The sequence below is a fragment of the Mytilus edulis genome, chromosome 2 (genome assembly GCF_963676685.1).
Source record: "Mytilus edulis chromosome 2, xbMytEdul2.2, whole genome shotgun sequence".
Taxonomy (NCBI): domain Eukaryota; kingdom Metazoa; phylum Mollusca; class Bivalvia; order Mytilida; family Mytilidae; genus Mytilus; species Mytilus edulis.
Window position 1 is genome coordinate 101,581,850 of NC_092345.1, and position 24,580 is coordinate 101,606,429.

Consider the following 24,580-nt stretch of genomic DNA (forward strand, 5'->3'; position numbering starts at 1 on the left):
TCCATGATAAATATGTTTATTATATATATACATATTACAACTATAGTATTTTCGAAAAGTTCAAGTTATTTGATGGCAGAAGAAATCAGCTATAGCACATGTATGAATGACTGACAGCTACGCATCGAAATTGGCATGACGATTGAATCCCCACATCTGTTGTCCAAAATAAGGACTGCCATGATAACTTTGAACATGTGGATTATGAAAACCTTGGTAATACTGATTATGTCTGTACACGTTTGGATTGTTGTTGGAACGTTGCTGCAAATTAGATTTTGGACTTTTTGCTGAGAAATTAGGGTGTGCCACCATTTTTTGGTGCTGATGATGTGGAGGTGATGGGGGTGGCTGAATATAAGCTGTAGATTCTTTATTAGGCACTGGTACAATGGCAACACCAGGAGGAACGTATTGTTGTGTTGGAGGTGGTACATATGCCATTTGTGGTGGAGTTGGTGGCCCGGTGGGAGGTGGTACATATGCCATATGTTGTGGTGTTGGTGGTCTGGTTGGTGCCGGTACGTATGCCGTTTGTGGAGGAGTTGGTGGTCGGGTGGGTGCTGGTACGTATGCCATTTGTGGTGGAGTTGGTGGTCGGGTGGGAGGCGGTACATATGCCATTTGTCTTGGAGGCGGTTGTTGTGTGGGTGCTGGTACCAAAGCTATTTGTCTTGGAGGCGGTGGTTGCGTGGGTGCTGGTACAACAGCCACTACCGCTGGGGCTTGTTGCTGCTGTGGTGGAGCTACAATAGCAACGACTTTTGCAGGTGGAGGTGGTGGTCGAGGATTCGCTACCACTACAACTGTATTGTCACCATCACTACCAGGTCTCGCGTGATTACAGTAGGCATACTGGTCAACTGGATGTTTAGTGCAGTGTGCGGAATTGTCTTGTCCACAAAAACAATTATTAACCAAATCAAAACTGAGAAAAGCTTCTCCATTATGATGTTTCTTACCACCATCGATACAGCTACCTGAAAAAGCAATATCGATTTATCAGTCTATAATCAAGTCAGTCATCTAAACAAGTGGATTAGAGACTATAAAGAGCCAGTGTCGCTCACCTAGGTCTACTATATGCCCATTTTCAACAACTGATACTCTCCCACATTGTAGAAAAGAATATAAATCACAACTAAATTTTCTTTTCGGTTGATTTTAAATTGATTTATTTTTTATTTTTTTAATTTTGTTGCTATTTACAAAAACTAAGGACATTGGCAACAATTAGAAAACAAATAACAATTTCATCAGTTGACCAAGTTGCTGCATGTCTTGATTTGCGGATCATTTTTGCTTTTAAATTTCTATCTATCTAATAGTCCAATATGCAATGCAAAGGGATGAAATTAGTCATCATTAAGACCAATAACTGATATACTGAGTTGGTCATCAATGTTTACTGATTTGTATATCTTGTTTTGGTATGGTTTTTGTTCTTAAAAAAAATCTTTTCCTCAATTTGATGTGGAGGGGGGTTATATTGTGGTCAAGCTGATGACCAAAAAAAAAATCTATCTATTTCCAGATTTTCCTATACCTTATATGAAATTGATAGCGCAAAAAAATATTTGTATCTTGTCATGCTAATTTTTTTCGTTATTTTTGTCTTTTCTCTGGCTATTTCAGTTTTCAAGGTAAAAGGTAGACAAACATTAATTATTTTAGAGCTTTCAAGAGAAGTCGTCTGCAAGTTTTTATACAAATGGCAGTAAGTAGATCTCAAGGTTCTGATAATTGTTTACCTATTAGGTCAAACTTTCTATATTCTTAGCGTTTTCCAGCCACAAGGTTCTATTTTTAGTCACATGATGGGAAAATAACTCACTTTTCCCTTCGGAGAGTGTTAGATACAACAAAACAATATCAATTTAGAATACGATACACCAGTTACCAAAATAACACTATATCAATTTATCATACAAAATAACACAATATCAATTTATCATACAAAATTACACAATATCAATTTATCATACAAAATAACACAATATCAATTTATCATACGATACGGTTACCAAAAAAAATAAGGAAAATATCAGTCTAGTTTACAATACAGTTCCCTCAAATAAAGCAATATCAATCTAGTTTACAATACAGTTCCCTCAAATAAAGCAATATCAGTCTAGTTTACAATACAGTTCCCTCAAATAAAGCAATATCAATCTAGTTTACAATACAGTTCCCTCAAATAAAGCAATATCAGTCTAGTTTACAATACAGTTCCCTCAAATAAAGCAATATCAGTCTAGTTTACAATACAGTTCCCTCAAATAAAGCAATATCAATCTAGTTTACAATACAGTTCCCTCAAATAAAGCAATATCAGTCTAGTTTACAATACAGTTCCCTCAAATAAAGCAATATCAGTCTAGTTTACAATACAGTTCCCTCAAATAAAGCAATATCAATCTAGTTTACAATACAGTTCCCTCAAATAAAGCAATATCAGTCTAGTTTACAATACAGTTCCCTCAAATAAAGCAATATCAATCTAGTTTACAATACAGTTCCCTCAAATAAAGCAATATCAGTCTAGTTTACAATACAGTTCCCTCAAATAAAGCAATATCAGTCTAGTTTACAATACAGTTCCCTCAAATAAAGCAATATCAATCTAGTTTACAATACAGTTCCCTCAAATAAAGCAATATCAGTCTAGTTTACAATACAGTTCCCTCAAATAAAGCAATATCAGTCTAGTTTACAATACAGTTCCCTCAAATAAAGCAATATCAATCTAGTTTACAATACAGTTCCCTCAAATAAAGCAATATCAGTCTAGTTTACAATACAGTTCCCTCAAATAAAGCAATATCAGTCTAGTTTACAATACAGTTCCCTCAAATAAAGCAATATCAATCTAGTTTACAATACAGTTCCCTCAAATAAAGCAATATCAGTCTAGTTTACAATACAGTTCCCTCAAATAAAGCAATATCAGTCTAGTTTACAATACAGTTCCCTCAAATAAAGCAATATCAATCTAGTTTACAATACAGTTCCCTCAAATAAAGCAATATCAGTCTAGTTTACAATACAGTTCCCTCAAATAAAGCAATATCAGTCTAGTTTACAATACAGTTCCCTCAAATAAAGCAATATCAATCTAGTTTACAATACAGTTCCCTCAAATAAAGCAATATCAGTCTAGTTTACAATACAGTTCCCTCAAATAAAGCAATATCAGTCTAGTTTACAATACAGTTCCCTCAAATAAAGCAATATCAATCTAGTTTACAATACAGTTCCCTCAAATAAAGCAATATCAGTCTAGTTTACAATACAGTTCCCTCAAATAAAGCAATATCAATCTAGTTTACAATACAGTTCCCTCAAATAAAGCAATATCAGTCTAGTTTACAATACAGTTCCCTCAAATAAAGCAATATCAATCTAGTTTACAATACAGTTCCCTCAAATAAAGCAATATCAGTCTAGTTTACAATACAGTTCCCTCAAATAAAGCAATATCAATCTAGTTTACAATACAGTTCCCTCAAATAAAGCAATATCAATCTAGTTTACAATACAGTTTCCTTAAATAAAGCAATAGCAATCTAGTTTACAATACAGTTTCCTTAAATAAAGCAATATCAATTAATGAGACGATACATAGTCAATCAAATTATATAAAAACAATATCAATTTGTCATACTTTATTACAAAGTCTTGAAATAAAGCAATACGACACAATAACTTCAAATGAACAAATTGTAACTATGGTTTTAGAATGTTAAGCATTTTCGGCCAAGTATTTGATATATTTTACTAATGCAGTGATTTGCAGTGTATGCATTCTAGGCTTCTTAACTTAAACTACAAACCATTAAAGGGCGGACAGATTAACAGCACCTTCTAACCTTTCAAGGGTGTTTAACGTGCTCAGAGTGTTGCACTCTCTATATACATGAAATATCGGATGTACAGTTACAGGTACGGTGGCAGAATGCGGCCATGAAAGAAAAAAAATTATGTTGTTCCCTCAAGATACTATGTCGTTCCCTCAAGATGCTATGTCGTTCCCACAAGATAGTTATTTCGTTCCCTCAAGATACTATGTCGTTCCTTCAAGATAGTTATCGCGTTCCCTCAAGATACTATGTCGTTCCCTCAAGATAGTTATCTCGTTCCCTCAAGATAATTATCTCGTTCCCTCAAGATACTATGTCGTTCCCTCAAGATGTTATGTTGTTCCCTCAAGATACTATGTCGTTCCCTCAAGATGATATGTCGTACCCACAAGATAGTTGTCTCGTTCTTTCAAGATACTATGTCGTTCCCTCAAGAAAGTTATCTCGTTCCCTCAAGATATTATGTCGTTCCCTCAAGATAGTTATCTCGTTCCCTCAACATAGCAATACAATTATATTGATTTATTCTTTATTTCCAACTTCGAAACGGTGGAGTAAAGACGTGGAGTTACTTCCAATTCACTTTTTAATCAAATGCGGAACAAATTATGCAAGAACGAGAAATTAAGACCACCGACACGAAACACGGTAAATAAATAAGGGTAAATACGAAGCACGCACATCGAACCAAACACGAGAAAACGAGAAATAAAACACCAAATCACGAAAACACGTAAAATGAAAAGGCCGAAAACGTTGCACGAAAATAACCCTTTACCACCCTCTTAGAAAATAAAATTAAAAATGAGCCACAAAATGTTTTATCATCTCCTATTCCTGGATTTCTAATACATTAACCTAACTGTTTGTGTTGTACATGTGCATATGTATGTAATCAGTATCTTCCTTAGATTTAATTTTCAAATGTTAAAAGGGTGAAAAATAATTCCTTTTCTGTGTATCCATGGCAACATTCTGCATTTATTTACCATAAAATATTGCAAAAAGGGGGTAAACATGCTTGTCACATATCCCCCCAAAATTTGGATCAAACTAGAATTTCAATGCCTTTGAGTGATACCTTTTTAGAAACTGTTTTCATAAATCTTCCTAATGATCAAATAAAAAATGGGTGTCTTTCGCCTAATTTTTTCGTAAAATCTAATCACAAAGTTCGTGCGACAAAAAGTTGGAAAAAAACATTACAAAAATTGCCGGACCAATGTATGGTATGGACATACAAATACGGACTGTCATACAGAAAACAGCCTATATTACATACATTATATGATCTTGGTGTTCATATAAACCCAATACGAAGGCTATTTTAATACTCAGCTATCCAAAAATGAATTTTATTGCACACTAGCTCTTACATTTGAAAAATCCTCAGGGGCCAAAATGCGAAAATACACATCTAACTGTGGAGTGCTACCTTTACTGGGACTCCGGGATCGGGTGTTTTTAAGCTCGGGATTTCGGGATTGACCCTTTCGGATCCGGGAATTCTTTTTTTCGAATTACGGGACGTCGGGATTTACTTTATTTAAATTCGGGATTTCGAGATTTCGTGTTTTTAAGCCCGGGATTTCTGGATCAGGACCCCTCCTATCCCCTCTCAGTTATTCTCTTTAAATACAGAATTATTATATCATTATTATTATGCAAATATTCTACTTTTGGGATCTGGCCACGTCTACAGTTCCGCTTCGAAGGGCGAAATGAATCATATATCAATACAATTTTAAAATCTAGAGGGAACCAGATAACTATCTTGAGAGAACAGCATAGTATCTTGAGGGAACGACATAGCATCTTGAGGGAACAACATAACATCTTGAGGGAACGACATAGTATCTTGAGGGAACGAGATAACTTTCTTGAGGGAACAACATAACATCTTGAGGGAACGACATAGTATCTTGAGGGAACGAGATAACTATCTTGAGGGAACAACATAACATCTTGAGGGAACGACATATATATAGTATCTTGAGGGAACGAGATAACTATCTTGAGGGAACAACATAACATCTTGAGGGAACGTCATAGTATCTTGAGGGAACGACATAGCATCTTGAGGGAACGAGATAACTATCTTGAGGGAACAACATAACATCTTGAGGGAACGACATAGTATCTTGAGGGAACAACATAATTTATTTTTCTTTCATGGCCGCATTCTGCCACCGTATACAGGGGAGGTAATGACGTTGCTAACGCAAAATGATAGTTTCGCGACGTCAAACTGAAACAGTTTGTGAATTAGATGCATTTTTCGACGGATTTTTATAATTCAAACTGATTTAAATTAAAACAAGTTCATTATCCCTTATCTTTTAAAATGACATTTGGTTTCATTATGTCAGTCATTTCAAAAAAATGTACATTTTTCGGTTATTGTCTATTGTCTGTTTTATTTGTAAGTTTGACATATTTTTTTAATTTAACATAATAGTTTACATATTGTGCAAGATAGTACATGCAAATATTAGTGTGCAAAAAGTTTCATATTTTTTTTATATTCGTTAAAGTATGAAAATTCGACAATTTCCATGCGTTCATTTTTGATAAATAACATTTGCTTTCAAATTATCTGTACATAAAACTGCATTTAAAGGTAAACAGAATGATTTTTCTACATTTAGTAACATCATAATTGAAAAAAAATAACTTTCCATGTTTCAAATCATGACAACTTTTATTCCACAGTCCATGGAATGTTTGTTCATCATAATTTGTCCTTCCTGTTACTATCTATTTGTTTACGGAATAAAACTAGTTTCTCCCTCAAATAACGGCGGTTTTTTATGGTGACGTCGTAGGCGTAGATACAGGACGTAACGACATGGTGAAATTTTTTATGTGGAAAGATTTTGGTCATCAGAATCTAAAGATCGGTAGGTATTGATATATGCGTACCTTTTGATAATGTCTTTAATGTTACCAGTTGATAGATAGTTTTTAATTGCATAAGACTAATGAAACACTTTTTACTGTAACTTAGGCATGGGCCGGAAGTATAAAAACACTACATCAATTATTAGGGAGCGACTATTTTAAAACCAATTTAAGTTATGTACTAATTTTTCCATCCTGTTACTGTCCTTCCTGTTACAAAGACAGTGGTAACAGGAGGGACAAAAATGGTAACAGGATAGACATACTTTGTAAGATAACTCAAAATGCCTCATACATTATGGCAAATAAATTGTTTCACATATTTATTACCGTACGGTATATTAATTCATAAAATGAACATTTGTATTGAGGTATTTCCAAAACAAGTCAAGTGCTACCTTGACTGGTAACAGGATGGACAAAATTATTAATTGTGCAACTAGTATTTAGAATTCAGTTGCCGATATTACTGTACAGGTATTATTCAAGTGTGTCATATAGAATACGCATTGTTTCTTTTCAATACTCTTTGAATGCTTTACCCTTAGCGATTTGTACTTAAATATTTTCTTTAGTACCTGAACCTAATTTGGTTCATTTTGTTCCTTGATGTTTTATTTTGTTCTGCTTGGGTTGTAAAACTATCATTATATTTTGCCAACTATTGTACTGGTTTCCTAGAGACATGATACTTTCTCGTTACAGGCAAATAAAGATACAGACCTTGCGAGACGACAGCAACACTTATCAAAAACAAAAGAATGTCTTTTATTCCAAAAAAAGGGGGGTGCACAACATATAAATGTCAGTATATTATACCTCCGGTTGTGGTTTGAACTCCCCTGCCCTATTCATTGAATAACAATGTGAAAATCCCTTCTCCGTCACATATATATTTCACAGCTACCACTATCATACTTAAATGAGATGATATTAGGAGATACAAATATTAGAACACCAATTTTAATCTACAGTAGGTGCGCATTATGTACGTATTGGTCGACCCATTATTTGATATAAGAATTTCTACCCATTGGTTTATTGCCTTCTCAAAGTTGCAGGTCATTGATATATTTGCCATTCCAAATATAAATACGCACACCAGCGGCAAATCTGTGTGTATTATTCATTTTTATAATTTTCATAATGACATACCCCCCTTTTTTTACGCCTCCGTGCTTTTCTTAGCCAACATAATTGATAGAAGCTGCTACAAAATAATTGAGAGACGCTGCTACAACTTTAAGAATATAGGCTATCATTCCGATTCCAAACAAAATCAGACTCTCTTCATGAACTTATGGAGATGATCCAAAAATCCAAGAACGACAAGCCTTCAGTGTTAAAATGTGTCAGAAACTAGATACATGTACTAGTATATCAGAATCATTGACAATAAGAAAAAAAATATTTTGAATTTCCGTTCAGTTGTATTGTTGTGTTCTTTAACATGCCCTCTATCCTGTTTATAACATATTAAACTAGTTTTGCTTTTTACGACTACATCTTTAACCTTCTCTAAGACGGTACGATGGGTGGTTGTTCTGGTAATTGGTTAGCCTCCAGTAGACACTTAATAAATGAATAAGAACTAACATTCTGAACTTGGTCTTAAAAGCGGTAGTTCACAGAAAGTCATGTCATCTTATGTACTGATTTTTACGACTTGCGGCAACCAAATCTTACTTCATATATATACTTAGCGAAAAAAACTAAAAACACCAAATGAATACTGATTTTTTTTTTTTGGGAGGGGGGGGTTGATACACGTATAAATTGTTCGTGTATAATGTTAAGATACTTATATCTCCCGTTCGTATCCCTATAAAATTCAAAATCCAGTTGTTTGTTATTGATTTTTGTGACCTAACTTATGTTTTGTCTCTACTGTTACCACTTTGTCCTCCCTGTTACTGCCCTTGTTCGTTCCTGTTACCCCCAAAAATGTGTAAAATAATTTTTACAATCAATATAACTGATCTATTGACTAAGTTTCTCGTTAGTATAATTGAAAAGGGACATACTAGTAAATTTTCAATGCCACTGTCTCCACAATATTTTTTTACGAGTGTTTGAAAAATAAGAAATGAGATGAATTTCCTGAACGCAACGACTATCTGCAGATTTTTTTTGGATAATCTACATAAATGATAAATGTAAATGTGATTTCAAATGAACGCTGCTATGCAAATGTGAGCCACACTTTTCATTCGATATTTTCTTTTCTATTATCACTTTTGCTATCAGTTAAAAAAAGTAACAGGATGGACAAAATCTGGCACAAGCTGGCACACAATTTTAAAATAAAATTTTCTCAGGTGTTGGTAAGATTGCATTTTTTGAAAAAATATTAACAAATCCATATGCTATTGGTTTTTTAAATTAATTTGCATTTATTTTAACTTTTTTTTTCGAAAAGTTTAGATTCCGAATTTGTACTTTATTTTGAAATGACTGATGTAGGGAAATTATGTGTACTAAATTTTATTAAAAAAAGACAACAATGCAATCTTTTTAAAGATAAATAATTATACTGCAAAAAATTAATCAACATTTGCATCTTAGTTAGCCAAGTGCAACGGAGGGGAGTGGATCGTGAACCTTGGCTAGCAAAGATGGAACATTTGATAAATATACATTGGAATTGACATTCATTACGCAATGAAATGTATCATTCATGATGACACGGGGTCCCACAATAAAGTGCACAGGTAAATTAAATAAAAACCATTTCAAAATTGAGTTAAAATTGCTCATATTTAGACGGATTTTCTGCCTTTTTGAATATTTTTTTATTTAACGGCCGTTGTTGTCTTATTTTGTTTTTTGGTTTCTCGATATATCGCCTTAATGTTTGCTGGCTTATTGTTCGCTAGCTGTTGTTCGCTAGATGCAGCCTGGTGTATAATATGGCGAATTTATATAGTTTTAATTATAGTACTTGACGGTCCGATAAAATGATATAGTTTTATTTTAGGTAACTGTATTGTACGAAATATTGATATCCATTTATTTTAGGTAACTGTATTATATGATAAATTGATATAGCCATATTTTAGGTAACTGTATTATATTATAAATTGATATCGCTTTATTTAAGGTAACTGTATTGTATGACAAATTGATGTAATTTTATTTATGTATCTGTATTGTACGAAATATTGATATTGCTCAATTTTAGGTAACTTTATTGTACGATACATTGATATTATTAGTTACACAGTGTGCAATTGTCCTAATACGAGAATTTATCGGTTCAATAAAATTCATATCGGGTGAGGCGAAGCCAAACCCGATATGAATTTTATTGACCCGATAATTTTTAGATATTAAATAAAAAAATGTGAAAAATAAAAAATATTATGACTACATAGCAACTCAACTGTTTTTTTGTTTTTTTATTAGGTGAATGGTATAAGGGAGATAATTCCAATTGACGTAATAACTAAGGGAGATCATTCCAATTGACGTTATAAATAAGGGAGATAATTCCAATTGACGTGATAAAAAATTGTACTGAAATTTATTAGGACAATATTGCGAGAAATTACTCTAAATCAGGATAATGCTTTATTTTAGGTAACTATACTGTATGATAAATTGACGTTTCCAAATTCTAGGTAACTGTATTGTATGATGAATTGATATAATTTTATTTTAGGTACCTATATTGTATGATAAATTATATTGTTTTAATTGAGGTAACTATATTGTATGATAAATTGATATTGCTTTTTTTTTATGTATCTGTATTGTACGAAATATTGATATCGCTTTATTTTTGGTATCTGCATTGCATGATAAATTGATATTACTTTATTTTAGGTAATTGTATTGTATGATAAATTGATATTGCTTTATTTAAGGTAACTGTATTGTATGATAAATTGATATTGCTTTATTTTAGGTATCTGTATTGTATGATAAATTGAAATTACTTTATTGCAGGTATCTTTATTATAGATAGGTTGATATAGTTTTATTTGGGTAACTATATTGTATGATAAATTGATACAGTTTTGTTTTAGGTAACTGTATTTTATGATAAATTGATATTGTTTTATTGCAAGTGTCTGTTTTGTATGATAAATTTATAGTTTTATTTTAGGTAACTATATTGTATGGTAAATTGATATAGTTTAATTTTAGGTAACTGTATTGTATGATAAATTGCGCATCTGGTGTAAGAAAATTGGTACCGTTAATTTTATTACTACCACTGGGTCGATGCCTCTGCTGGTAGACTATAAGTCCCCGAGGGTATCACCAGCCCAGTAGCCAGTACTTCGGTACTGGCATGAAAATACGGATTTTTTTGTGTTATTAAAATTTGCTGTTACAAAATGATAGAAATTATTATAAATTAAGGAATGTATCTCCCTCATGCAAAGCTCTGATTCCTTTCACGGATTTGGCTATACTTTTTGGACCTTTTGGATTATAGCTCTTCATCTTTTATATAAGCTTTGGATTTCAAATATTTTTTGGCCACGAGCATCACTGAAGAGACATGTATTGTCGAAATGCGCATCTTGTGCAAAAAAAAATTGGTACCGTTAATTTTATTGATATTGCTTTATTGCAGGTGTCTGTTTTGTATGACAGATTTATATAGTTTTAATTTATGTAACTGTATTTTATGATAAATTGATATTGCTTTATTTTAGGTAACTGTATTGTATTATAAATTGATATTGCTTTATTTTAGGTATCTTTATTGTACGAAATATTGATATCGCTTTATTTTAGGTAACTATATTGTATGATAAATTGATGTAGCCATATTCTAGGTAACTGTATTATATGATAAATTGATATAGCCATATTTTAGGTAACTGTATTGTATTATAAATTGATATTGCTTTATTTAAGGTATCTTTATTGTACGAAATATTGATATCGCTTTATTTTAGGTAACTATATTGTATGATAAATTGATGTAGCCATATTCTAGGTAACAGTATTATATGATAAATTGATAAAGCCATATTTTAGGTAACTGTATTGTATGACAAATTGATATTGCTTTATTTTAGGTATCTGTATTGTACAAAATATTGATATCGCTTTATTTTAGGTAACTATATTGTATGATAAATTGATGTAGCCATATTCTAGGTAACTGTATTGTACGAAATATTGATATCGCTTTATTTTAGGTAACTATATTGTATGACAAATCGATGTAGCCATATTCTAGGTAACTGTATTGTACGAAATATTGATATCGCTTTATTTTAGTTTACTATATTGTATGACAAATTGATGTAGCCATATTATAGGTAACTGTATTGTACGAAATATTGATATCGCTTTATTTAAGGTAACTGTATTGTATGATAAATTGATATAGCCTCATTTAAGGTAACTGTATTGTATGATAAATTGATATAGCTTCATTTAAGGTAACAGTATTGTATGACAAATTGATGTAACTTTATTTTAGGTATCTGTATTGTACGAAATATTGATATCGCTTTATTTTAGGTAACTATATTGTATGATAAATTGATAGTTTTATTTTTTGGCAACAGTATTGTATGATAAATTGATATTGCTTTAGTTTAGGTATCTGTATTAGACAAAATATTGATATCGCTTTATTCAAGGTAACTATATTGTATGGTTAATTTACGTATCCATATTCTTGGTAACAGTATTGTATGATAAATTGATATAATTTTATTTTAGGTATCTGTATTGTATGATAAATTGAAATTACTTTATTGCAGGTATCTTTATTATAGATAGGTTGATATAGTTTTATTTGGGTAACTATATTGTATGATAAATTGATACAGTTTTGTTTTAGGTAACTGTATTTTATGATAAATTGATATTGTTTTATTGCAAGTGTCTGTTTTGTATGATAAATTTATAGTTTTATTTTAGGTAACTATATTGTATGGTAAATTGATATAGTTTAATTTTAGGTAACTGTATTGTATGATAAATTGCGCATCTGGTGTAAGAAAATTGGTACCGTTAATTTTATTACTACCACTGGGTCGATGCCTCTGCTGGTGGACTATAAGTCCCCGAGGGTATCACCAGCCCAGTAGCCAGTACTTCGGTACTGGCATGAAAATACGGATTGTTTTGTGTTATTAAAATTTGCTGTTACAAAATGATAGAAATTATTATAAATTAAGGAATGTATCTCCCTCATGCAAAGCTCTGATTCCTTTCACGGATTTGGCTATACTTTTTGGACCTTTTGGATTATAGCTCTTCATCTTTTATATAAGCTTTGGATTTCAAATATTTTTTGGCCACGAGCATCACTGAAGAGACATGTATTGTCGAAATGCGCATCTTGTGCAAAAAAAAATTGGTACCGTTAATTTTATTGATATTGCTTTATTGCAGGTGTCTGTTTTGTATGACAGATTTATATAGTTTTAATTTATGTAACTGTATTTTATGATAAATTGATATTGCTTTATTTTAGGTAACTGTATTGTATTATAAATTGATATTGCTTTATTTTAGGTATCTTTATTGTACGAAATATTGATATCGCTTTATTTTAGGTAACTATATTGTATGATAAATTGATGTAGCCATATTCTAGGTAACTGTATTATATGATAAATTGATATAGCCATATTTTAGGTAACTGTATTGTATTATAAATTGATATTGCTTTATTTTAGGTATCTTTATTGTACGAAATATTGATATCACTTTATTTTAGGTTACTATATTGTATGATAAATTGATGTAGCCATATTCTAGGTAACTGTATTATATGATAAATTGATATAGCCATATTTTAGGTAACTGTATTGTATGACAAATTGATATTGCTTTATTTAAGGTATCTGTATTGTACAAAATATTGATATCGCTTTATTTTAGGTAACTATATTGTATGATAAATTGATGTAGCCATATTCTAGGTAACTGTATTGTACGAAATATTGATATCGCTTTATTTTAGTTTACTATATTGTATGACAAATTGATGTAGCCATATTCTAGGTAACTGTATTGTACGAAATATTGATATCGCTTTATTTAAGGTAACTGTATTGTATGATAAATTGATATAGCTTCATTTAAGGTAACAGTATTGTATGACAAATTGATGTAACTTTATTTTAGGTATCTGTATTGTACGAAATATTGATATCGCTTTATTTTAGGTAACTATATTGTATGATAAATTGATAGTTTTATTTTTTGGCAACAGTATTGTATGATAAATTGATATTGCTTTAGTTTAGGTATCTGTATTAGACAAAATATTGATATCGCTTTATTTAAGGTAACTATATTGTATGGTGAATTTACGTATCCATATTCTTGGTAACAGTATTGTATGATAAATTGATATAATTTTATTTTAGGTATCTGTATTGTATGATAAATTGAAATTACTTTATTGCAGGTATCTTTATTATAGATAGGTTGATATAGTTTTATTTGGGTAACTATATTGTATGATAAATTGATACAGTTTTGTTTTAGGTAACTGTATTTTATGATAAATTGATATTGTTTTATTGCAAGTGTCTGTTTTGTATGATAAATTTATAGTTTTATTTTAGGTAACTATATTGTATGGTAAATTGATATAGTTTAATTTTAGGTAACTGTATTGTATGATAAATTGCGCATCTGGTGTAAGAAAATTGGTACCGTTAATTTTATTACTACCACTGGGTCGATGCCTCTGCTGGTGGACTATAAGTCCCCGAGGGTATCACCAGCCCATTAGCCAGTACTTCGGTACTGGCATGAAAATACGATTTTTTTGTGTTATCAAAATTTGCTGTTACAAAATGATAGAAATTATTATAAATTAAGGAATGTATCTCCCTCATGCAAAGCTCTGATTCCTTTCACGGATTTGGCTATACTTTTTGGACCTTTTGGATTATAGCTCTTCATCTTTTATATAAGCTTTGGATTTCAAATATTTTTTGGCCACGAGCATCACTGAAGAGACATGTATTGTCGAAATGCGCATCTTGTGCAAAAAAAAATTGGTACCGTTAATTTTATTGATATTGCTTTATTGCAGGTGTCTGTTTTGTATGACAGATTTATATAGTTTTAATTTATGTAACTGTATTTTATGATAAATTGATATAGTTTTGTTTTAGGTAACTGTATTGTATGATAAATTGATATGGCTTTATTTTAGGTACCTATATTGTATGATAAATTGATATGGCTTTATTTTAGGTAACTATATTGTATTATAAATCGATATCGCTTTATTTTAGGTAACTGTATTGTATGATGAATTGATATCGCTTTATTTTAGGTATCTGTATTGTATTATAAATTGATATAGCTTTATTCTAGGTAATTACATTGTATGATACATTGATATAGCTTTATTTTAGGTAACTGTATTGTATAATAAATTGATATTGTTTAATTATAGGTAACTATATTTTATGATAAACTGATATAGTTTTATTTTAGGTAACTGTATTGTATGATAAACTGATATAGCTTTATTTTAGGTAACTGTATTGTATGATAATTTGATATTGCTTTATTTTATATCTCTCTTACGTTAAACAAACACACGAAAAACGAATAACAGACAGCAACAGACGACATCCACTGTAACATAAACTGTAAAAAACAGTCGAAAATAGCTTGACCCATCAGAGACGACATATAAACAAAACACAAAATGCTTTTCTACTAGTATGTGTAGTTACTAATAAAGAGGGGGGGGCAAGGGGGGTCCCCATAACAGCAAAACAGTGAATTGATTTGGTGAAAAACAGATAACAAGGAATTGAAAAAGGACAATAACAGATAACAGTAAATGAAATATGAAAATAAATCTGTCCAGGACCAATCCAGTACTTAGATGACTCGTAGATCTTAGTATATAATTTGAGGTATGGACCTAGAAAATTGTAATTTGTGTAAACAAGACGTTTCGGCCGTTGAGGCAGTTCTGCCTTGGTTGATTTTTTTCCGTAACTTGTACAATAAGTTATAGTATGGATGTTGAATTTTTCTGAACAAAATTACTAGTTTCTGTTTTTGATATACGGATATTTTTAATCTATGGCATTTGAGGGATCAATTTTTAATAATTTAGGTTTTTTTATTTAACTTTTGAAAGTAGTGCAGCCACACTTTATTATCAATTTGATTTTTAGATTATTTTTATTTCTGAAAAGCAATATATATACTTTACAAGTAATAAAAAAAAAATGATGCACAATCATTTTTTTGTATTTAATGACCTCATGATAAAACTTACTTATAAAATACAAAAATACCCAGATCAGTGGAGACAGGACATGTAACTGACACACGCATGCCAGTTATGGTTATTCTAATAATAGAAATTGACTCAAGTGACAATTCTGATAGTATAATAGAAATTGGACCTAGTGAAAATTTGGATGACACCAAGTGAAACACCAATCATGCATCTTTAAGTGAAATTATAGAATTTGGGTACAGCATTGGAGAAGCTGTAGGATTTTTAAAAGGGTACTTGTCGAAAAATTAAACTAAAGACACATCTTTATTTGCATCAATGGTTTCTGAGCTTCAATTTTCGCCATGTGAAGCAATTAAAAAGCTTTTAAAAATATGGTGGTCAGGGTTCTCTTTCATGTAATCGAAAAGAGAGGGAGTAGCACTTATAATATAAATGCTAAAAGAAAAAGATGTATAATTCCCAAAGACATAATTCAAACCCATATGATACCACTTAGTAATGTAAAACAATTCAAAGGAGAAAACTAACTGCCTAATTTATCCACAAAAATAGTGAACGAGAAACTTAGTAACACAGTAACAAACTACAACCACTGAATCCAGGCTCCTGACTTGGAAATAGGCACATACAGAATGTAACTGCGTCAACTTAAGCATACTAGTTGGTGTCCAATCCTCCCCTAATCAGGGACAGTGGTGTAATAGTACAGCATAAAGATTACTATGTGGTCATTGAATAAAAAAAAATCTATAGGGTGTACCAATGCTTTTTTTTATAACAAAATCCATACTATAAGTTATTGTACAAGTAATAAGTGAATTATAATTTGTACAAAATTTTACATGTTCACAGACAACGGAATTTATTACAAAGGATAATAATAATATATACTGGAATGGTCCTGGGTCCAATTGATTTTAATATGTTTATGAGATGTATGTTACTGAAATTCTTCTGCAAATACAGGGCCACCCGATATTACCAGTAGAAAGATCCCAATAGATATGAATTGTAAGAAGATGTGGTAAGCGTGCCAATGAGACTATTATCCATTCAAATCACAATTTTCAATTATCTTCAATTTCTACGGAAGATTGGCTGTCAAAATGCTAACATTCCAATTTTCAATAACAGTTAACAGCAAATAGATTCTCACAATAACAGATAACAAAATAGATAATAGTCCTATAACAGCTAACAAAGAATAAGACAATAACAGTTAACAGTAAATATATTTTCAGAATAACAGATAACAAAGAATTAAAATGCCCCATAACATCATAACAGTTAAACCCCTTGCCCCCCCCCCCCCCCCCCAATAAAGGCTAGTTCAAAATCAATTCCAACTAATGATTAGATCATTTTTTCCAAAAGACCAAAGATCAGTCAATACACATCCTACGTTTTTAGTTTAAAGACGTCATAAAAAGTTTAAGAACATCAAAAACTTGTGCAATACCAAAATATAAGTTAGTACATCGTATTGACAGGATGCAAGACATAAAACAGGGGTGAATGATGCCAGAGTGACATTCAAGCTACTTAAACGAAAACAAAAACAAAAACTGACACCGCAATGGCTAAAACAAAAAAGATAAACAGACAAACACTGCCTAGTACACAGAACACAACATAGAAAATTAAAGAATAAGCAACACGAACCTCACTCAAAACATACTAGCAATACATATATCTACGTTGTAGTTTAAATTTATTAAAACAAAATCAATGATAGCATGTCTTTGTATCTCTTCCTTTTCAGCATTATGTTTTATAGCAACATTTATATATCTCTCCTAACGTTTATCGCGCTATTTATAGCTCTCCTAGCGGTCTATGCTGTTGAAAAATTGTCCTTTACCGGACCATTTAATACAGGATGACTCATTAGCAATCATACCACTTCTGAAAATCATGATGTCCATCAGTGAAAATGCCCATGAAATAAGGAACGACCAAATCATATCTGACATGGACATGCAAGATTGATTTGTAAGGAAACTTAAGGTCCTTATACGTTTTGTATTCATCCGTAAAATACTCAAAATTCATATTCTAAAATAAATATCACCAATCAATACAAAATTATTTAATATGATAATTGTAGCTACAATCACTCCGAAATCCTTTCAACTTTGTGGTCGTCTCGCCTGACAACTGATAGAACAACACAGTAGTAAATTGTTCGAAAAAAATGTCGGCTTAAAAAGAAACAATAAAATATCCATGAAAATTGTTTATATATTTTTCTTCAACTACTGTTCTTTGGAAAGATTTTAATTTTCTGAAGACAGGAATTAAAGTCAAAACACTTGTTAGAATGGCTAATAGTTACGCTTCTATTTCCTTATTAGAATTGAATCCCCACATCTGCTGTTGAAAGAAAGGATTTCCATGGTAACCATAAAACTGTTGATTATTTGGAAAGCCTTGATAATACTGATTATGTCTGTACAAATTTGGATTGTTGTTGGAACGCTGCTGCAAATTAGATTTTGGACTTTTTGCAGAGAAATTAGGGTGTGCCACCATTTTTTGGTGTTTATGTTGCTGCATATAAGCTGTCGATTCCTGATTATTAGCAAAAGCAGAACCAGGAGGAACGTATGGCTGTGATGGAGCTGGTACGTATGCTCTTTGTGGTGGAGTTGGTGGTCGGGTGGGAGATGGTACATATGGCATTTGTCGGGTAGTCGGTTGTTGTGTTGGTGCTGACACAAAAGCCATTACCGCTGGGGCTTGTTGCTGCTGTGGTGGAGCTACAATAGCAACGACTTTAGAAGGTGGTGGTGGTGGTCGAGGATTCGCTACCACTACAACTGTATTGTCGCCATCACTACCAGGTCTCGCGTGATTACAGTAGGCATACTGATCTACTGATTGTTTAGTGCAGTGTTTGGAATTATCTTGTCCACAAAAACAATTATTAACCAAATCAAAACTGATAAAAGCTTGTCCATTATGATGTTTTCTACCACCATCAACACAGCTACCTAAAAAAAGTAATATCGATTTATGAGACTATAGTCAGTCAACTAAACCAGAGGCTGTGAAGAGCCAGTGTCGCTCACCGTGGTCTATGTCCATCAAAAAGCAATATCGATTTATCAGTCTTTACAAGGTCAGTCAACTAATCAGAGGCTACAACAAGCCAGTGTCGCTCACCTAGATATTGGTAATCTTCAACATTGGACACTCTCCAACAATTTAGACTAGAATAGAATTCATAAGCACAGACAAACGACGGACGCCAAGTGATAGGAAAGCTCACACTTGTCTTTTGTGACATGGGAGCTGAAAAAGTAATATCACCTTTTGGTCATGGGAGCTAAAAAAGCAATATCAATTCAGCAGTTACATTAAACAAGACAATACAGACGATACAGTGTCAGTAAAACTAAAAATAAAGCAATATCAATTCAACACCCAGTACAACAGTTACCTTAAATAATGCAATATCAATTAGGCATACAATACAAGAGTTACCTAAAATAACGCAATATCAATTATACGATACATAGTTTGACAGATAAATATTTTGTCCAAATAATCAATTGGAGGAAACTCGTCTTTACAAAGTAGAAAGTGTTTTCTTTATTTTACTAACACTGCCATTCTATTTTTGATACGTTATGTTTATAAATGAGCTATCTATACTTTGTTCATGTCGTTTCTTATCCATTTTGGATATCATTTTTGTTACTAGATAATTTTTATACGTTACATATGTACAACAATGGTTAACATTCGTATAAGACTTATCTGGACAAAAGTAGCGTTTTACCTTCCTTTGTTTTAAAAGACTTATCTACTTGTACAGAATCATTCTCCGTTCATTTGTTTAAAATACTTATACCTGATACCTGGACCGAAGTAGCATTTAATTTCTCTCTTCTTTATTTAAACTACTTACGTGGATCGAAGTAGCATTCTCCTTCCTTTGTTTAAAATACTTAGATTGATCGAAGTGGCATTTTCCCTTCCTTTGTTTAAAAGACATACCTGTCCAGAAGTAGCTTTTCCCTTCCTCTGTTTAAAATACTTACATCGATCGAAGTAGTATTCTCCTTCCTTTGTTTAAAATACTTACGTGGATCAAAGAAGCATTCGCCTTCCTTTGTTTAAAATACTTACGTGGATCGAAGTAGCGTTCTCCTTCCTTTGTTTAAAATACTTACGTGGATCGAAGTAGCATTCTCCTTCCTTTGTTTAAAATACTTGCGTGGATCGAAGTAGCGTTCTCCTTCCTTTGTTTAAAATACTTACGTGGATCGAAGTAGCATTCTCCTTCCTTTGTTTAAAATACTTACGTGGATCGAAGAAGCATTCTCCTTCCTTCGTTTAAAATACTTACGTGGATCGAGTAGCGTTCTCCTTCCTTTGTTTAAAATACTTACGTGGATCGAAGTAGCATTCTCCTTCCTTTGTTTAAAATACTTACGTGGATCGAAGTAGCGTTCTCCATCCTTTGTTTAAAATCCTTACGTGGATCGAAGAAGCATTCTCCTTCCTTTGTTTAAAATACTTACGTGGATAGAAGTAGCGTTCTCCTTCCTTTGTTTCAAATACTTACGTGGATCGAAGTAGCATTCTCCTTCCTTTGTTTCAAATACTTGCGTGGATCGAAGTAGCGTTCTCCTTCCTTTGTTTAAAATACTTACGTGGATCGAAGTAGCATTCTCCTTCCTTTGTTTAAAATACTTACGTGGATCGAAGAAGCATTCTCCTTCCTTTGTTTAAAATACTTACGTGGATCGAAGTAGTGTTTAAAATACTTACGTGGATCGAAGAAGCATTCTCCTTCCTTTGTTTAAAATACTTACGTGGATCGAAGTAGCGTTCTCCTTCCTTTGTTTAAAATACTTACGTGGATCGAAGTAGCATTCTCCTTCCTTTGTTTAAAATACTAACGTGGATCGAAGTAGCATTCTCTTTCCTTTGTTTAAAATACTAACGTGGATCGAAGTAGCATTCTCCTTCCTTTGTTTAAAATACTTACGTGGATCGAAGTAGCATGCTCCATTCCTTTGTATATAGACTTACTTACCCTGAATAAGCATTATCCCTCCATCCTTTGTTTAAAATACTTGCGTGGACTGAAGTAGCTTTCTTTGTTTAAAAGACTAACATGGCACGAAGTAGCAATTTGCCTGCCTTTGTTTTAAAGACTTATTAGGACAGAAGTAGATTTCTTCCTTCTTTTATTTAAAATACTATCCTAGACAGAAGAAGCATTCTTCGTTTCTTTTTAAAGACTTAATATAGAATGAAATTCAAAACAGTGTGGCTGTGGCCATTGATTGACACATTAATTTCATCCATTGACTGGGGCAATTTACATGAACGTTTGTCTGTAACGACCACTGTTCACGACGTACCTACGATAGACATTTAAACTGTGGGGTCACCAAAGGTTTCTTAACGCCTTAAATTATAAAATAATTCAAAAAATTAATCAGGAATAACGTTTATGTTTTGATTTATATAATTGATATAAATCAAAACATCGTGTTATTTCTGATTAGTTTTTCGAATTACTTTATTAAGGTGTTGAGAACCTTTGGTGACCCCATAGTTTAAGTGTCTTCAAAAAGTACAAAGTGAGCAGTGGTCGTTACATACAAACCTTCACCTAAATTGTCCCAGTCAATGGATGAATTTAATGTGTCAATCAATGGCCACAGCCACACTGTTTTGAATTTCATTCTACATGTCGCATCGTATTCTCCTTTCTTTCGTATACAAGTCTTACCTGGACAGAAGTATAGTGTAGTATAAACAAATGTATCCAAACAGAAGCAGCATTCTCCGTGGCTGCTTTCATTCGACTTTAAACTTCGTTTAACGACATTTTAGGATAATATTAGCATTCGTCGTGCCTTCTTCTAAAAGACGTAGGATTTTGACAAGACAAACATTTTTAATTAAGAAATAAATCAAAAACACAGCTAGAGAACAAGATTTTTTATTTAACAAATGTTGTATTTCTTATTTTCAATAGAAGTTTTACTTTCCGTCTAAAAAATAAATTTTGATCAAGTAATTCAGAAAAAAATTGAACAAATAATAATAATAATAAAAACATGCCCCTCCCCTACCCACTTCCCACACACACAGATCATTGGTTGATGCCTTATCTCGACAGTAGCATTTGCTTAGTCCGAAATTACAGCTTGTCTGGCCAAAACAGCCGTTGGACGTCATAGTAATCTCGGACTAGCATTTGTTTTGCCTTGATTTAACAGACTGACCTGAACAAATGTATAACTTGTCGTTCTTCAATACAGAAAACTTACCCGGGCAGTAATAGCATTTCCCGTACAAATCCTTCTTTTTTCCTCGGCATTTTGCAGGCGGACAATGATAGAATTTACAGAACTGGTAACCTGCTGTGTTAGTAATACATGAGCTCTCTATGCCCTCTAAGTCTGGAATTCTCTCCCCTGGGCAATATCTAAGACACTCTCCAAAATGTGTAAAACATGGCGTTTGTGGTTCTAGTGGAATTGGCACCAAAGCAAACACATCTAAAACAATAGGCAAGGATAACGTATAAGTTTATAACATGGCCGTGTGTTCCTGTACTGGACAGGGGAGGATTTGATACTGAAAACCAAAGGAAATACAGCTAAATTTAATATATAGAGAGATTATATATAAATTTATAACATGGCAACTTGTTCCTGTCTGACCTGTCTGGGCGGGGGGGGGGGGGGGGGGGGATTTAGTACTGAAAAGGCTGGTTTATTAAACTTCGCAACAATTATCATGAAGATGGAAAACAGATATCGTAATTTGGCATCTAAAGAATGTTTGTTTTGCTTTTATTGTTACGTTCTTGGGTTGCAGTTTCATTGACGTGTACTCATCTTATTTTACTATTCAAATAGTATAATTGAATATTACTGTCAAATGATTTGTAATTGTGAACACCTATGTACTAAAAGTTACCTCAATAAAAAAATCTAACTCTAAATATATACAAAAAAATATAAGAATAATATCACCCTGAGCAGTACAACAGATCACGTCAACTTTGAACACCCGAAAAACTGGCGTACAAACATGGACGAAAAACAAAGGAAAACACAAATATATAGCAAATATATTTCATCGTCTAGTTGTTACCAAAGGAGACGCGGAGGAAAATATGCCAAAACATCCGTTCTCTACTGTTTGAAGGTTGTTGTATCTGGAAAGTGAATTGACTCTTTCCCCGATATGGTGTCAAAGTTATAAAAAAAGTTCAAATTGTATGTTTTCCTGGAAAATTAATAGGAATTCTATCTCTGAATAATATTGGAAGTGGGTATCTTACTGTGATCATTATTCGAAATTCACAAAAATATAACTTACTGACAACACAGATAGAGGTGAAGAAAACAAAAAGCATTCCAACTGTTCTCTGTTGTCTTTCCTGTTGTAAATGAAAAATAATTCAGACAAATTGTTATCTGTATCAATACAATGCATGACAGAAATGTTTTAGCTAATTTCCAATCTAAACAATCAAGTTGATATATAGTTTGTCTCGTTGGCAATAAAACCACATTTTATTTTTATATTTTATGTTAACACGTGTTAATGTACAAAATGTATTAAAATGTACAGCATGTATGCAACATGTTTAATTAAAACAGAGTAATTAATATCATGCGACATATTTGTCAAATAAAAATTATGAAGTCGTGTTATCTTAAATTGTTTTCAAAAATACTCTTAGTTAATCTTTAAATGAATAATTTAGAAAACGTGATTTTGCAGAATTTAAAAAAATAGTTCAATTGTATTTTAATATCATATTGCTATGTATATTAAATTCCTTTTTTTACACGGCTGTGATCAGTTTTTATTTATTTATGTGTGGATGTCACTGAGTGTTGTTTGGAATATGCTTTGTTAATACCAATTTTTTTTTAACTGAAATATAAAATATTAATTGATAGAACTAAATATCAAAAACATAAACTCACCCGTTCAAACTGTTTGGTCAAAAGATGCTAAAATCCACTAGAAATTGAAATAAAACGTTATGTCCTAACTTTGGCGATGACATCAAAAACGTGACAACAATAAAATGTACATTTTAATTACATATGAACCTTTCAGTCCTTCCTTGCAATTTGTTTATTAATTAATGACCGCATGAAATAATATTCATTAATTAATACACAACATTTGACAAGTTTATTTGGACCTTTCTATTAGATCCATTTTATTTGCTATTCACACGGTTGTGGTTTTTCTTTTTTGGGGCATTCATTTATTTTGGTAAATTGTTTTTTTTTTTTTCACGAAAGCGGCCATTAAAGTAAATATATATCACAACACATAGTAATTAATGGTGACCCGGTGTCCACATAAAATTCCGTATTCATCTTTTCAAACTATCTGTTTCATATCTAAAATTTAAAAATGAAATATGGCAATGCTAATTCGTCTGCATACCGAGTATCATTGACCTACCACTAGCATGACTAGTGGTTGTCATTAAACTGACATTAACTCGCAATAAAACATTGTTGACGCCGCCGCCGACGCCGAAATCAGAATACTCGATTTTCGACTCCATCAAGGCAATCAAAAAAATGAAATGCATGATTTGTAGTGA

General features: G+C 32.1%; 1 protein-coding gene across 2 annotated transcripts; it reads right to left on the reverse strand.

Moving 5' to 3' along the window:
• LOC139513732 (uncharacterized) lies at window positions 1-24,076 on the reverse strand. 2 transcript variants are annotated; one of them, XM_071302486.1, is made up of 4 exons: window positions 23,943-24,076; window positions 23,326-23,386; window positions 22,266-22,496; window positions 1-980 (listed from the first exon to the last, which is right to left on the reverse strand). In XM_071302486.1, exons 2-4 carry the CDS (start codon window positions 23,360-23,362, stop codon window positions 118-120), a joined length of 1,131 nt encoding a protein of 376 aa, XP_071158587.1. In that variant the 5' UTR covers window positions 23,363-23,386; window positions 23,943-24,076; the 3' UTR covers window positions 1-117. The 2 variants fall into 2 exon arrangements, with proteins under 2 accessions (XP_071158587.1, XP_071158588.1); XM_071302487.1 differs by lacking the exon at window positions 1-980 and adding an exon at window positions 18,046-18,962.
• Between the last annotated feature and the right edge of the window lie 504 nt (window positions 24,077-24,580).